Here is a 15763-nt window from a genome sequence, read left to right as displayed (position 1 = left end):
ATATTTTCCTACAGTTTGAGCATTCTGTTGCATCACTTTCTTTGGAATGGATCTCTTCCAGTTAGTTGGCCAAGTGTTTGTCGTCCACATTTCCTGGCAGAGTCAAGCAAGTGCTTCCAATGCTTCATCATCCTGCTGAAACATTACAATTGGTATTCCATCAATTCTTGGAGCCTTGTTTTTGGCTAAAGTATTTCGTGCAGCTTGAAGTTCTTCCTTCAGCACCATTGGTTCCTACTAATATGCTACCTCCTGAGATGGTGGAATGTCAGCTAGTTCTTTATGGTACAGTGACTCTGTATTCTTTTGATGCTTCCTGCATCATTCAATACTTGGTCTATAGACTCTTTCAAGATTGCAACTCAAGGCTTCCATTTTTTTCTTGAGTTCTCTCAGTTTAAGATATGCTGAGCGTGTTCTTCCTTTTTGTTTTTCTAGTTCTAGGTCTTTGCACCTTCTGTTATAATATTTGTCTTTGTCTACTTAAGCTGCCTTTGAAATTTTCTTTTCAGCTCTTTGAATTAGTTATTTCTTCCATTTGCTTTTGGTTACTCTGTGACTAAGAACCAGTTTCAGAGTCTCTTCTGACATCCACTTTGATCTTTTCTTTCCTGTCTTTTTAATGACCTTTTGCTTTCTTCACGAATGATAATCTTGATGTCGTCCTACACAGCTCATCAGTTCTGTCGTCAGTGTTCAATATGTCAAATCTGTTCTTGAGATGTTCTCGAAATTCAGGTGGGACCAACAACGCAATGCCATACTCTGGCTCTCAGGGACTTGGTCTCATTTTCTGAAGCTGTATCCCAAACGGACATATGAAGAGTTAATGGTCTCTTCCGGTCAGCCCCTGCCTGGTTTTAGCTGTGGATACTGAGCTTCTCCAGCATCTCTTCCACAGATGCAGTCAATCTGATTTCTGCGTATTTCATCTGTAGAAGACCACGTATACAGTCACCTTTTGTGTTCTTGAAAAAAGGCATTTACTATGAACAAGTCATTGGTTTTGCAAAATTCTGTCACATGTGCTCACCTTCCCAATACGATCACTGAAGACAAATGGGTGCATAAGCAAATGTGAAAAAGCTGATGGTGTCCGGCTGTCAAAAGATATTGCATCTGGGGTCTTAAAGGCTTGAAGATAAACAAGTGTCCATCTAGATGAGAAGCAACAAAGCCCACATGGAAGAAGCACACCAGCCTGTGTGATCACGAGGTGTTGATAGGATCAGGTATCAGGCATCAAAGATAAAAAAACCATATCACTGTGAATGAGGGGGAGTGCGGAGTGGAGACCCAAAGCCCACCTGTAGGCAACTGGACATCCCCTCACAGAAGGGTCTCGGGGAGGAGACGAGCCAGTCAGGGTGCAGTATAGCAACAATGAAACATACAACTTTCCTTTAGTTCTTCAATGCTTCCTCTACCCCCCACTATCATGATCCCGATTCTACCTTACAAATCCAGCTAGACCAGAGGATGTACACTGGTGCAGATAAGAACTGGAGACACAGGGAATCCAGGACAGATAAACCACCAATGATGAGAGCAGTGATACCAGAAGGATAAGAGAAAGGTGGGGAGAGAAAGGGGGAACCACTCACAGTGATCTACATACAACCCCCTCCCTAGGGGATGGAAAACAGAAAAGTAGGTGAAGGGAGACATCAGTCAGTGTAAGACATGAAAAAATAATAATTTATAAATTATCAAGGGTTCGTGAGAGAGGGAGGATGCGGGGAGAGGGTGAAAATGAGGAACTGATATCAAGGGCTCATGTTTGACAAAATGGATATATATATGGATTGTGATAAGAGCCGTAAGAGCCCCCAATAAAGTGATTTAACATAAAATAAACATACAAAAATTCTATCATGTGAGCTCCAGCTCCATTTCTATCACTCAGTCCATATTTTCCAACTACTGTTCCTTCCTGTTTCCGGCGTTTGCATTCCAATAGCCCATAGTTATCAACGCATCTTGACTGCATGTTTGATCAATTTCCTACTGAAGTTATTGGTAAATTCTTCAATTTCTTCATCACCAGCTTTGGTGGTTGGTACGTAAATTTGAATAATAGTTGTACTGATTGGATTTCCTTGAAGGTAGATATATATATATATATATAATCCGATCAGATTGATAAAGATAATCCTACCAGACAGCATTGTACTTCATAATTGGTTTTGCTGTGTCCTTCCTGACAATGAATGTCCTGCTATTCCTCTTGATTGCACTATTCCTGGCACAGAAAACCGTGACTCTTCTGATGCAAAACGGCCTATACCAGTCCATTTCAGCTCACTGATGCCTAGGATTATCCATCTTTATGTGTTTCCTTTCATTTTGAATGATGTCCAATTTTCCTTGACTCACTGCAAACATTCTGAGCCCCGATCACTAGCAGAACTTTGCATTTATTTCACCTTACCTTGAGTCGTGCCCCGAAGGTCCTGAAGGCTCCACTCCCACACTCTTTCCCCGTCTCATGTCACCAGAGCCATTCTGTGCTGAGAAACCTGCTCCTCCTCAGCCACATTTCTGACCCTCTGACCCCAGGATCCCATCTTCCGGCACTGTTTCCCACAGTGTTCTGCGCCCATTCCTTAGGCCTTCAGGACATGGCAGTGCTTCAAAGCTATGAATCAGGTTCCCAGTGGCCCCGCCCTCTGAAGGGGGGAAGAGGGCGGCCAAGCCCTTCTTTATTGTCTGTTCTTAGTCTAAAGGCTCTGCTGAAACCTGTTCCCTTTGGGTGACCCTGCTGGCATTTGAAATAAACAGCAGCATCGCCTCCTGCATCACAGCCACTCACAAGCCACCCACAGCACAACAAACCGACAGGCGAGTGGTGGGACATTTCATATAGATTTTTAAAGATCGAATTCAGTTTTATTTTGGGAAATGTTTAACAGCTAGTTCTCTAGAAACAAAACAAAGCCAAGTAAAACAACCCCCAGATTTATAGCAGATGCCGATATCCATGGTGTAAATACTTCTACAATGACTGATTCCAAGTTACCCACGTGCTGTCTCCAGAAGAGTTGGGAAGAGATGTGTACAGTCCGCCCTCATGTGCCGATCTGAGCCAGCTCTAGCACATCCCTAAGATTTACGAAGTCTAAACCTTACTATATTCAAAGCAGGAGGATTTCAGACATCTGCCAATAATCCTGTACCATCCAAATCTCAAGTGGATTTTAGTTCAAAGGGAAAAGCGTTCAGGAACCCTAACAAAGTCCCAGTTCCATGGACTCACAGATATGATTAACTTGAACCTCTGTAGAAATGAGCGGTGGAGAAGAGAGCATAAACCTTCAGCAAAGTGCCTGGGATTTACTTCCCTAGCACAAGAGCCCTTTGAGTTTGACACACCCCCACCCCCACCCCCTTCCTGCCAAGTCTGAAAACTGAAAGAGCTTGGGTATTAAAAGCCCACAATCTTATAAGCCACCTCCCCAAGATAAAATGTCCTGTCCACCCCATCCACCTACCTCATTGGAAAGGACCGTGGCTCCATCTCCATCCCGGAGGACGCCATCCTTCCCCACCTGGGGGAGGACAGCAGGCCTGGCATCCTCAACGGTGGTGCACTTGGCTGCCTTCTTGTTTAAGATCCTGGCCACACTCTCTGGCTGATGGTAGCTTGCTGGAGGGAGGGGCTCCAGCTTCTTGGTGCTCTCTTCCCCCGCTGCAGAGGTGGGGCTGGGTGCTCGGCCGCACACGTTGCGGAAGAATTCCTGCACGAGGCCATACTTGGGAGGCTCGGGTTTGGCCCGTGCCTCGGACATGCCCAATTTCCAGACGGACTCTGTGCTCCCCGAGTGCTCTACCACACTGAAGAGGCTGGACAGCCCATCGTTGATGTTCCTCAAGACAGGGCTGTCCCGGGTGGTGGTGGAGCGGGCCCAGGCTGAGCCGTTCTGCTTGCCCTGGTGAAGGTTCCACAGGCTCCGGTCCTTGGTGTTGTCCAGCTTGGACACCGACCGCCGCTGGAGCTTGGGCGAGCCATACTTGGGCGAGCAGCATGGCCGCTCGATGCGCGAATGCACCTTGTCCAGGGAGGAGGAGATCTGCTTACTGCGCACAGAGACGAGCGAGGAGCTGCGCGGGGACCAGCTCTTGCTGTGGAGGCTGCTGCGGGGAGGGTCAGTCTGCAGGCCCACGCTGACCGTGCGGATGGTCTGTGTGCCCACGCTGGCCAGGCCCACCGTCTGACTGGACGTGCTCTTGACTTTCCTCCCCAGCGAGCCCGAGCGCATGGCCTGGCGCACGCAATTGGTGATCTCCTTCATGTCATCGCTCATGTTGCCCGACATCTCGAAGTCATGCAGGGCGGCTGGGAAGCCAGGCCCGGCCGCCGAGGGACTGGCCCCGGAGCTGCCATCCAGGCGCTGCCGGGAGAAGTTACAGAGCCACCGGCTGTAAGAGCTCTCGGCCAGCCCGTCGGCCTCAGCTGACTCTTTGGGCTTGGCCGTCGTGAAGAGGAAGCCGGGCTCGATGATGATCTTGCCCTCCTTATCATGGACCACAGGGACGCCCAGGCGCCGGGCCAGAGGCGGGCTGTAGTACACTCGGATGCCAGTCTTGTCGGGAGCCGTGTGGCTGCGCTGCATCTGTCTCCCGGCGGGGTTGTGGCAAGCCAGCGTGCCCAGGTGGGCGCAGTCCCGTGGCGAGAGCCCGGGCTTTTCCTTGGCCTCCTTCTCGGGGTCCCCTGACTCGGGATTCACAAAAGCAAAGGCGGGGTTGCCGGAAAGCTTCTTGCCCAGGGTGGGTTCGCCCGCAAGGTACGGGGAGCAGTCAAGCAAACTTTCAAACTCGGACATGGAAGAAACAGATTTGGTCCTGGGAAGGGCAGCAGAGGAAGTGGTGTCAGTGGAAGGGCGCTTAGACCTTGCACCTTCTCTGGTCCACTTCTCTGGACCTCAAGCTACAGGAAGGCAGGGGACCAGATTCATCTTCCTCATTTCCTCTACGTAAGATGCCATTAGCGGCCTGCCCCCACCCTAGACCTACACACCCCAAACTGCATAATGTACACCCCTGCCGTGCTCCACCAGACGGCTTGCCCTCCACCCAGAGAAACCATAAACGTCAGTTAACATTGCCACACACAGCCCTCATCAAACAGTGGTGATGTGGTGGATCCTGACGGAGGCTCCCAGAGTGCCTCAGTGAGACTGAACTCCTGGTGGCCCGTGGGATGACTGTCTGAGAAACCAAAATACCAAACCTACTGCCAGTGGGCTGAATCGGACTCATAGGGACCCCAAAGGACAGAGTCAAATGGCGCCGGTGGGTTTCCCAGGTTGAAATCTCCTGGGAGCAGCTTGCTAGGTCTTTTCTCCCATGGGATGGCTGGTGGGTTTGAAAGGCCAACCTTCTAAAGCCAAGTGGCTTAACCACTGCACGAATACCAAAACAAAAACCAGACTCACTGCCGTTGAGTTGACTGTGACTCAGAGGGACCTTGTAGGACAGGGTGGAACCGCTCCTTAGGGTTTCTGAGACTGTACATCTTTATGAGAAGAGGCAGCTTTCTAAGTCCCTGTCTCTCTCCCCTAACTCCTTCCAGCCCTCTTCTAAATTAACCATGTGCACTCCAATCCTTATCTCAGGGTCTGCTGCTGGGAGCACCCAAACTCACATGGCATTAGGCCCCTGACACAGACCTGGCACCTGTGCTGCCTGCTGACTGAAAATGCCCAAACCAAAAACCAAGCAAGCCCACTGCCATCAAGTCGATTACGACTCACAGTGACCCTACAGGACAGAGTAGAATTGACTTCGTGGGTTTCCGGGACTGTCGATCTTTATGGGAGCAGAAAGCCTCCTCTTTCTCCTCAACAGTGGCTTGTGGGTTCATACTGCTGACCACGACAACCCCTGACTGAAAGAGCCAACGCCTGCAAATGCATCTCACATGCCCTATCATTCGTTCCTCTCAGAGACTCCTGGAGGAGTCTTATTAGCAGAGTCTCGGGGCAGCAGAGAAGGAAGTATTGGCTCAAAGCCCAGAGCTAGAAATGGCAGAGCAGGAATTCAGACCCGGAATCCTTGGCCTCAGAGCCCACCCTCTTCATCCAGGACCCGCTGGGCGCCTAGCTTAGGTGGGCTCTGCTTCCCTCCCTCCTTTCGCTGGTTCTTCATCAGTGGAGACATGGTCCTTTGAGTGCCACCCCCCCCAACCCCCAGCCCTGGCTCAGCTCAGGGCTGGAGCCAAAGGAAGCTGCTCCCTCGTACCAGCAAGGGGTGTCCACTAATGCCAGGAACAGGAAGAAAGAACCTCAGGAGGCCAAGCGTGGAGAGAGCCTCTCTCCCAGCTAGGATATGCTAAGGCCCCAGCTTTCTAAGCTCCAAACAACTCCCATCCAACTGCCCCAAGCTTTACGGCTCCTGGGTGCTTTGGACTCCACAGAAATCAGATTTTTCTAACTCAGCCCGGGGGAAGCCGTGGGCGTGCGGGGAAGGGAGGGCGGAGGCAAAGGGGAGGGGAGGCCAGCACCTCTTTAAGCCGCTTCCCCCGATCTCAGTTTCGGAGCCCGCCTCCTTGTCGTGGATCTTCTCACTGCGGGTCTGCCGAGAGAAAAGACAAGGGTCAGTCCTACTGCCCAGTCCTGAGGGCCCGTAGTGGTGGTTCCCAGGGTGGGAGCTGATGCCGGGCACGCCACTCCCTCTATGCCTCAGTCTCCTCATCTGTGGCACAGTAGTGACACTGGAGACGTCAGTTCTGGCTGCGCTGTGGCTGAGCCCCTCCTCCCACTTGCTCCTCAGACCCCCTGGAAGTGAGGACGTGGGTCTAAGCCCAGCCACCACAGAGAGCTCCAAGGGAGCCTCCCCCAGCCCAGCGCCCGCTGTTCAGTTGGTGGTGAGAGAAGGGCCCTGGTGGCTCCTGCTTGGGGGTTTGGGGGGTGGGGTGGAGGTGGGGGCCTGCTTCACCTTGGTTGCAGAGGCATAGCGCCCCCCCCACCCCTATCTGGGCCGGCTTTCTGAACCTTCATCAGCAGACCCCTCGGGGCCCAGGACAATCCTCTCTCCTGTCTCAGCAGCCCCCAAAAGGCAAACAGTCTTGCCCAGCCACATCCTCAGCCCAAGGCTGCATGTGCAGTCTCAGACTGCTTACTCAGCACTGTGGCACCACCGGCACCTTGCCTGAGGCTTCCGTGAAAGCCTCACCTAAGTGACTTCCATGAAAGCCTCACCTAAGTGACTTCATTGTTCCCCACACCCATTGTTCTCCACCCCAGGCCTGGGCCAGCACAGAGTATGTGATTCACATCTGAACAATGAGGTGGCAGGAGCCCAGAGAGGGAAAGGGGCTTTCTCAAGACCACGCAATGATTTAGAGGCATGGTTTTTCAGGGTACAAAAGAGACACCCAGTCTGTCCTCCTTCCTGGGTCCCTACATCACCAGCAGGCACTATGCCCCAGGACTGAGGAGGAGGCCAGTGTGCCAGGGTGTGACCTGTGAGGCATAGTCAGCATCTTCCTTAGGGTGCGGCCCACCCAGGGACTGTCTGGTGTAGCCAGAGGCCAAGAGAGCGCTGCGGCCGCTACCCCGCGACCTGACTCACCTCTTTCCAGCTGTTGTCCGGCTTCTCGAGGTCCGTGTGCTTAAGGACCCAGGGGTCAGCAGCCTTCTGCAGCTGGACAAAGGCAAAAGGGATGGGTCAGTGTGAGGAAAGCTGCTCCCCAGTTATTCTCTGTAGTCCAAGAGAGGACTCAGATCATGGGCCAGGAGCCATCTGCCCACTGAGCCACCTGCAAGGTGGGGCCAGGTTTGCAGAATAAAAGCGAAGCCAAGTAACCACCCACTGCCAACCCCACCACCAACGAGCCGATGCCAGCTCTAATCAGCCCTATAGGAGGGTAGAAGGGCCATCTACGGTTTCCATGACTATCCATCTTTATGGAAGCAGACTGACCACCTCATCCTTTCCCGTGTGGGTTCAGACCTCCCACCTTCAGTTAGCAACCCAAACACTCACCCACCGGGGCTCCTTTAAGTACCTACGGGCAATGGTTAAGGAGGCCGCGAAGCCTACAGTGGAAACAGCTGTTACAAGGACGTCTGTCCATTGCCATTCAAGGAACAGCTCTACCAGCTTCTTGGAGTGTCCCGCTATGGCTCTTTTCACTAGTGGGTCCCAGCACTATTTCCCACTGAGCCTCGAACTGGCCTTTGATCCTCCTCGTGGTGCGCCATGCCCTCCAGGAGGGTGTGTGACGTTGCCCAGTGGCTATTCACACAGAACAGACTCCTCCCAGCAACCTGATGAGGCGGGTTACATTAGTGGTTTTGTTTCACAGATGAGAGCAGGGAAGGGACCTGTCTGAGGCGGGCGGCTAAGTAAGGGGCAGTGGTAACAATCACGATGGTGCAGATACTGTGTTTGGGGGAGCTGTCCCCCATCTGTTGTTGCAACCTTGTCAAGAAGATGGCCTTGGGCAAACAGAGCTTATTTTCAGGGCAGACGGATTCAAACAGGGCATATAGAAGCCAGGCTCTTGGCTCAAGACGGCCACCTTACTGTGGAGGGACAACTTCCTCTGTATACTCCTGAACACCCACCGGCTGAGGCGGAGAGCAGGTTTCCGCCGGAAGTATATTCATGGGTGGCCTTTCCCCCGCCTCCTGTTCCACTCTGCTTTCCCTTAACAGACCACTTGTACACAGTGGACTCCATCAGCTTGGTGGACCCAGGACAGTCCTGGTTTTGAAGCTGAAAGACGTGGTACACCCCCAGTCGCAGGCCAACTGGTGCAGGTTGGTCACCCTGCTTGTAGGGGAGCCCACATCTCAGCCTTTGCTTCTTGGGAACCAACAATAGACCAAGAATAATATAGCCAACCACACAAAACCCCACCATGTGGGCAACAGCAATGACAGATGACACTAGGGCTGGGTCAAACCCAGCACCTGCTCCTCGGGGGAAAGGCAAGGCTTCTACTCTTGGAAGAGGTACAGTCTCAGAAACCCACGAGGGCGGTTCTAGCCTGTCCTGTAGGGTCGCTTTGAGTCAAATTGACTCGATGGCCATGAACTTGGTTCTGCTTCGGAAATAGCGTGCTTACAAGAACACTACCAGAGGAACACAAGCAAAAAGACTGACCCAGTGACTTAGTCCCTACTGCAAACTTTGGGCACCTGGATCCAGCTATAGCTGAAGGTGATGGATCCAGCGATAACCGAAGGTGATGCTACCCCTGCACCTCATTGCTTGAGCACCTGGACCCACCTATAGCTGATGGAGTCCTGTTCCTGGAACTCACTGTCTGAACACTTAGAGAATCCAGCTAGCCTTTGGGGGAGGTGCTGCCCCAGGACTCTTTCTACAGTGACTTCCCCTTGGTAGCCTCTGTCAGCTTGGGCTAGGGCAGGCCTCACCTGGCTGAGGCGGTTCTGCAGCTCCTTCACCTGCTGCTCCACCTGTTGCTTCTCGCCCTGCAGCCGCTCCACCAGCTGCAGCTTCTCCTGGCTCCAGTTGCGCTCGCTGATCTGCAGCTGCCGCGTCAACTCCATGACTGCGCTGTAGGACTCAGCCAGGAGGTGCTGCTGCTCCTCCCGTTCCCGCTGCAGGGCCGCCTTCCAGTCGGGCCCTGGCCGCTCCCCAGCCCCTTTCCCGGCTTTCAGCTCCATCTGCAGAAGATCAGGTGGGCGGGCTGGCACCAGGAGGCCACTCCTTGATGCCTTCTGCCGTTTCTCTGTCCTGGGTCCTACCCTCATGAATGAACCCACCCTGCATCCTAGGCCACGGGGTCTGGGATGTTAATCCCTGGGGCCAGGTGCATCTGGATCAGCTGGGTTGGAAGGGTGAGTGGGAACCGTGGCGCTGGGGGTTACCTAGAAGGAGAGGCGTCATAAAGACCTGCAGGGACGATTTCAGGATGAGAAAACAGTGGTTCCTAGAAGCCAGAATCTGGGAGAACTGGGAAGAAACTAAGGATCACAGTTGTGGGGAGTCAGGAGGGGCAGAGAAAAAGAGACTAAACTCTTCTGGGCCTGTTTTGAGGCCAACCCAACAGCAATCATCAGATGGCCATCTCCAAAGGGCCACTGATGCTTGGGGAAGGAAGCGGGTGTGTAACCTGCAGCAGGGACAGACTGGAAGGAGCTGGAGCCTGGCCTTGCAGAGCTATGTGGCCAGAGGATTGTCCCTGAGTAGGAGGATGTCCACTCTCTCTTTTCACATCAGAGCGGGAAAGCAACTTGGCCCCAGGCCCACAGCAGAGACCAAACTCCCAGACTCCTGGTAAAGGCTGGTTTGGTCAGGCTGGGTGGAAGGGAGTCCCAGTGTGAGGAGAAAAGAAAGCAGAGGCCGGTTGTGACGGGGAAAGGGACAGCCTGACAAGGAGAGGAAGAGGGAGTGAGGCCAACAGGAGTCTGGGTGTATGCGAACGAAGGGCATCACCAGATATGGGCAGGGCATGTAAGCATCTGGCCCCACTGTGAGCCTCAGGGAAAAGAAAGGCATCCCATAACCCTTTGCCACCCCCCATCTTGTTTCTCCATCAGGGACTCCTAGTTCCCCCTGTTTCTGGGACCCTTGCTGTGTGACTCTGAGGAAGTTGCATGCCCTCTCTGAGCTGCAAGATGAAGTGGAGGGCTTCCTGAGTCTTCAGGAGCATACATAGCCTGGGCATCCTGCTCGCAGACCTAACAGGTGTGTGTGGGGGTTGGTGGGGATGGCTGAGATGGGAGCAGGCAGGCTCACCTGGGCAGTATGGCCCTTGAGCTCCGCCCGCTCTGTCTCCCAGGTGGCTTTGGCCTTGGCAAACTGCTGCTGAAGCTCGGTCAGGCCACGGCGCTCATCCCGGAGCAGCCAGCATAGCTCCTTCAGCGTCACCTTCATGTCGGCCAGCGTCTTGACATACTCGTTAGGCTGTGGACAGGGGCAAGGCCTGGGTCAGGAGCTTTCGGAGGGGCGGGGGCAGGCAGATGGGGTGCTCACAGGCCTTAGACAAGTTCCACGACCTTGCTGGGTTACCTCGCCCATAAACTGGGTATGGCAAGCCTAGCCCTAGCCCTAGGCCCTCGGGTGTCCTAGCTTCACACACAAATATCTACAGTAGTCATGGAATAGGCTGTCCCCAAGGGAGCCCTAGTTTTTTCCAGTGTCCATGGCATCGAGGCCCTGACTACATGTTCTTCTTGCCTAGGACGGGTCTCTCTGACCCACCACAGGCCACAGGGGGAGCCTGAACCAGGAAAGTTCACCAACTGTGTCTGACTGAGCCTCAATCTTTTCCTCATTGTGTGTCCCCAGGGAGACTGCTCCCTCTTGATTTGAGTTCCTGAACCCCAGACCACAAGGCCCGTCATCCTCTTACCCCACCCTCGAGTCCTTATAGCCTCTGCCTTGTACATCACCAATCCCAGGTAGTCCCATAAACCCTGTGCTACACCTCTTTATATACACAATTCTCTTGGCCCAGAAGAGCTCTCCCTGTTCACTATCAAGCAGGCACCTATTTATCCTTCAAAACTCATTCCCTATGATGCCTGCTCTCTGATACCGTCCCTTACACTCCAACAGAATTAGCCGACGATTCACCTGGGACCCCACAGTCCCTCATCTGCCCGCCTGTCACTGCTCTGGGATGGCTGACATGCCCCACAGCCCTGAGCATCTGAGAGCTGCTGACCTCTGCAGCTCCAGCTCCCAGAACAGGGCTGGGCCCTCGACGGCAGCAGGAGTGGTCACTAAGTGGCCAAGGGAACAAGGGCAAGGGGCTGAGAACACACCGTGTTCTGGGTCCAGCTGTCCCCCGTGCAGGTCTTGTTGTCAGAATGCTGGGCGTTTAACTCCTCTTCCTCCATCAGCAGGTAGAGCTCCTTCATGCTGTTCACCTATTTTTTTAAAAAGCAAATAAATGTGATAGGGGCAGGAAGGCATGAAGTCTGGGGCCCCAGTTCTTAGGAGGAGCCACTTCTGTCAGTGGCCCAGGTAGAAAGGAGGCTGCCAGCCCAGGCAGGAAGCAGGAGTGGAGAGGCTGATGGCCCAGGGTGGACTAAGGACACCCCAGCTCAGCACCAGTCTCCCAACTCTTTGATCTCTGGCCTCATCATGGTCAAAGGGGAACTTAATTGACCATATAAACTTGCGCTGAAAAAATAATAATAGGACCATGTAAAGCCATGAAAAAGAACCGACTTCCACTACATGCAAATCATCGATAACCTCAGAACTATTATGTTGAGCAGAAGAAGCCAGAACGTGAACGACTACATACACAAAAGACTCATGTTGTAGCGCTTCCTACAGGGCAGGATCTAGAATCAGCAAAGCTAGAGTGTCAGAATAGTGGCTATGCTGGAGTGAGCGTTTTGCCTCGAGAGAGATGCTACACAGCCATCTGGGAGTACTGCTGCATGCTCTATTGTGATCTGGAAGGGCGTTATAAGGTGTGTACCATATAAACTCATCGTACACTTCATGTGTGTGTGGTCTACACAAACTATACTTTCAAAGGGTGGGGAAAAAAACCCATAAACATTTATCTGTATACAATATAATGAACAGCCAACAAAAACTCAAACTCACTGCCACTGAGTCAATGCCAACTAGGACAGGGTAGAGCTGCTACGGTGGGTTTCCGAAATTGTAACTTTTTATGAGAGTAGAAAGGCTCGTCTTTCTCCCTCGGGGCAGCTGGTGGTTTCAAACTGCTGGGCTTGTAGATGGCAGCCCAGTGCTGTCACTACTGCCACCAGGGCTCCCTACAAGAACCACCAAGCCAGATGATGAAATCCAGCAGCTCATACCGTGTGCCGAAGGCCCTGACATCAGTGACAGAGGGAAGCGTGCCGTACAAGAGAGGCAGTAGGTAAAGACTTGCTCCAGTCTTCTTCACCATGGCATCCCCGACACCTGCCACAGCGACCAGGAAAGATCAGGTTCCTGGCAGACAGAGGCTGAGCGAATGAATGAACGTGGGGCTGGAAGCTAGCAAACTGGCAGCCCGTGTGACCTTGGGGCGGTGGCAACGCCCTTGGGGTGGCCCTCTCATACTACAAGCATTTCACACCCCCTTCCTGCTGCAACGCAAGCCTACCTCTAGGAAGTCATCGCCCTCGTTGAGCGGGACCTTGCCCTGCCGCCAGCACTTGAGGAACCACCGGAGCTTCATGAACAGCAGCAGGAAGTTGTGTTTGAACTGCTGGGACTCCTGCACCAGCATGTTCTTCTCCTGGCTCCAGAATTTCTGCTCCAGCCTCCGCTGCAGGCCCAGACTCTGCAGCTCAAACTCCCTCCGCAAGAGCGCCCTCTGCTGGTCCTCTTTCAGCTGCAAGCGAGGCAAGAGCATGGCATGAACCACCCCAGGTTCCCCAAGGGGACGGAACTTCCAGTTGTGTGAGGTCGAAGGGCTTCTGACCATGCTACCTCATCCCAAGGAAGGCCCCAAGGAAGGCCAGGGAGGAAAGATCTGGACAGCACCCATGGGAAATCACTGCTAAGAGACTCCAGCAGCAATAGCACATTCTGTGACAAAGAAAATCAGATTTGCCAAGGAGCCAAATCCAACGTCCGGCGACCCCCGCTGTCACAAGTGTATACGGCTCTCTTGGGTTTGCTTGGCTGCCATCTTTTTGGTAACAGTTCTCCCCAGGCCTTTCTTTCACGGCATCATGGGGAGATGGTGAAGCGCTGGCCTGGGGACGTGTAGTTGAGTGCAGAGCAGCGATAACCAGTTGGCAAGCAGGGAAGGAGTTGAGCATAGAACCCAGCGCTGTCAGACGGAAGAGCCATCTCCTGAGCGTCTCCTGGGAGCCAAGTCCTCCACAAGAACTCTCAGGTTCGTGAGAACCCTGTGAGGGTGGGGCGGCGATGCAGGGGAAGGGGTGACCCAAGGGGAGCGCAAACAACCCCAAGAGGTGTGAGGACAGCTGCTATTTGAGGGGGGCACAGATCAGGACACCCAAGGAGCGGCGCCGGGTCAAGGTGAAGGCGGTGCCAGAGACCCGCATCAGAAGCCCAATGCCCCCCTCGCAGTGTGGGCTCAAACCCGGGCACAGCTCTGTGAGCAGCCGTCTCCCCGCTGAGCCAGGGGGGCATCCCACAGGGTAGAATGCAGAGCTTGGAAGATAGAGCGTGGGGAGGCCTGGCACACATTACAGGGTTGGCCCCGTGGAAGGCTGGGCGTGGAGCCCACCAGCCACTCGGCGAGAAGGACGTGGCAGTCTGCTCCCATACAGATGAAAGTCTTGGAAAGGTCTACTCTGTCCTGCAGTGGCACTACGGAAACCAAAATGACAGGACAGTCTGCTTGGGGGCAGATGTATTGCCACGGAGACCTTATGGGGCAACTGTACTTGTCTGCGAGGGTGACTCTGAGTTGAGTCAGCTCAGCAGCCACAGGCGCGGTTGGGATCTTATCAGGACTATTGTGTTGGTTGCCTGCCAGCCTGTGGCATTTCTGCCGTCTCTCAGCTCACACAGGAAACCAGCAACAGCAGAGACTCTTCCATTTCCGAGAAACCAGCGCTCAGAAAGGGAACAGGACACTGGCCTAAGGTCAATGGCCGACTCCAGCCCAGTGCAGTTAATGCAACATCACAAGGGCAATGACACGCTGGAAGTGTAAGGAGGCTACAGCTTTTAGTTCAAGAGGAGAGGTTGGAGCAGGTACAGGGAGGGGGCACTGGATCCCACCCACCTGGACCATCTTCTGACTGAAGTTGTCGGCCTCCTCCTTCCTTAGCTGCCGCTCCTGAGAGAGCTGCTCTTGAAGGCCCCGGAGGCTGTCGTGGGCCTCAGCCAGCACCAGCTGCAGCTCTTTGATCTAGAGGGGGTGGGAGACAGACAATGAGGAGGGAGACAGAGGAGGAAGGCTGGCGCTGTGGACAGAGAATGAGAGTGGTAGGGAAGCCGGGTCAGTAAGCAAGGCCTCAGTGGCCCAGCCGGTCAATGCCCTTCAGGCACAATTCAGGCACAGTCACCGTCACCACCCCAGGGGACGTCATGATGAGGAAGCGCAGCAATGAAAATCTTAACCCGATAATTCCACACTGAAATTCATTTGAGGGAGAAAAAAACTATTGTGAAAAGTAAGTTGGACTGATAATGGGGTTCACAACCTTATGATTTATACACAGAACATTTAGTAATAGCTTAGATAATAAATTATAAAGAGCAATAGGTCTATCCAAATGTTTTAAAAAAACATTCAACCACACCTTTGAGAATGGTGTCTTTTATTGAATGTATAATGTTGCACTTCAATGAAAAGTAGAAGACATATGTGTACTTCTGAAAGTTATATACCCTATCACAATAATTGTGTGAAAAGTATGCCTCAGTAGAAAAATGTACAAAGGACCAGCACTTCAAACTAATTTGGGTTGGTTCAGTCATGGCTGATGACGAGAAACAAACACCCGAATTTTAGAACTGTAGGTGGGGTGGAGTGATAAACAGAAAGGCCCCGGACCGGAAGGCTCTATGTAGAGGCACCGAGAGCCCTTTCAGAAGCCTGGTGTGAGGGACGAGACTATCACCAGCACTGTGGAGACCCACCACATCCTGAGCCGCAGAGCTGGCCACCAGCTTTGAGCCAGGCACAGCGGTGACCCTGCTGGACAAGAGATTCGGTTGCTATGCAACACACAGACTGTCTGTGTTTCCTAAGGAGATGACATTTCTAGCAGGGCATCCTCCCTGTAACTGTTTCCAATCTGGTTGTCATTCTCATTCACCCAAGGCTGTACAATTTTGGGTCTGTTGTGATTTTGCTTTGTCAGCCATGACTGAACAGGGAAGAACC

General features: G+C 53.0%; 1 protein-coding gene across 2 annotated transcripts in view; it reads right to left on the bottom strand.

Moving 5' to 3' along the window:
- The window catches only part of SOGA1 (suppressor of glucose, autophagy associated 1), a 69578-nt gene that overhangs the window by 13740 nt on the left and 40075 nt on the right, over nucleotides 1–15763 (bottom strand). For both annotated transcript variants that reach the window (XM_045295137.1, XM_004697973.4), the window contains exons 6-13: nucleotides 14657–14782; nucleotides 13055–13285; nucleotides 11745–11849; nucleotides 10714–10881; nucleotides 9387–9638; nucleotides 7573–7644; nucleotides 6503–6573; nucleotides 3492–4842 (exon numbers count right to left, since the gene is read on the bottom strand). In XM_045295137.1, coding sequence (XP_045151072.1) covers nucleotides 3492–4842; nucleotides 6503–6573; nucleotides 7573–7644; nucleotides 9387–9638; nucleotides 10714–10881; nucleotides 11745–11849; nucleotides 13055–13285; nucleotides 14657–14782 — 2376 coding nt within the window. The remainder of the gene's footprint in view (nucleotides 1–3491; nucleotides 4843–6502; nucleotides 6574–7572; nucleotides 7645–9386; nucleotides 9639–10713; nucleotides 10882–11744; nucleotides 11850–13054; nucleotides 13286–14656; nucleotides 14783–15763) is intronic.

This window comes from Echinops telfairi, unplaced genomic scaffold, assembly GCF_000313985.2.
Source record: "Echinops telfairi isolate 266 unplaced genomic scaffold, ASM31398v2 ScPeMD7_5592;HRSCAF=6446, whole genome shotgun sequence".
In the NCBI taxonomy this organism is placed as follows: Eukaryota; Metazoa; Chordata; class Mammalia; order Afrosoricida; family Tenrecidae; genus Echinops; species Echinops telfairi.
The sequence above is the reverse complement of the archived record's forward strand: the minus strand, read 5'-3'. Positions and strand labels throughout refer to the sequence as shown.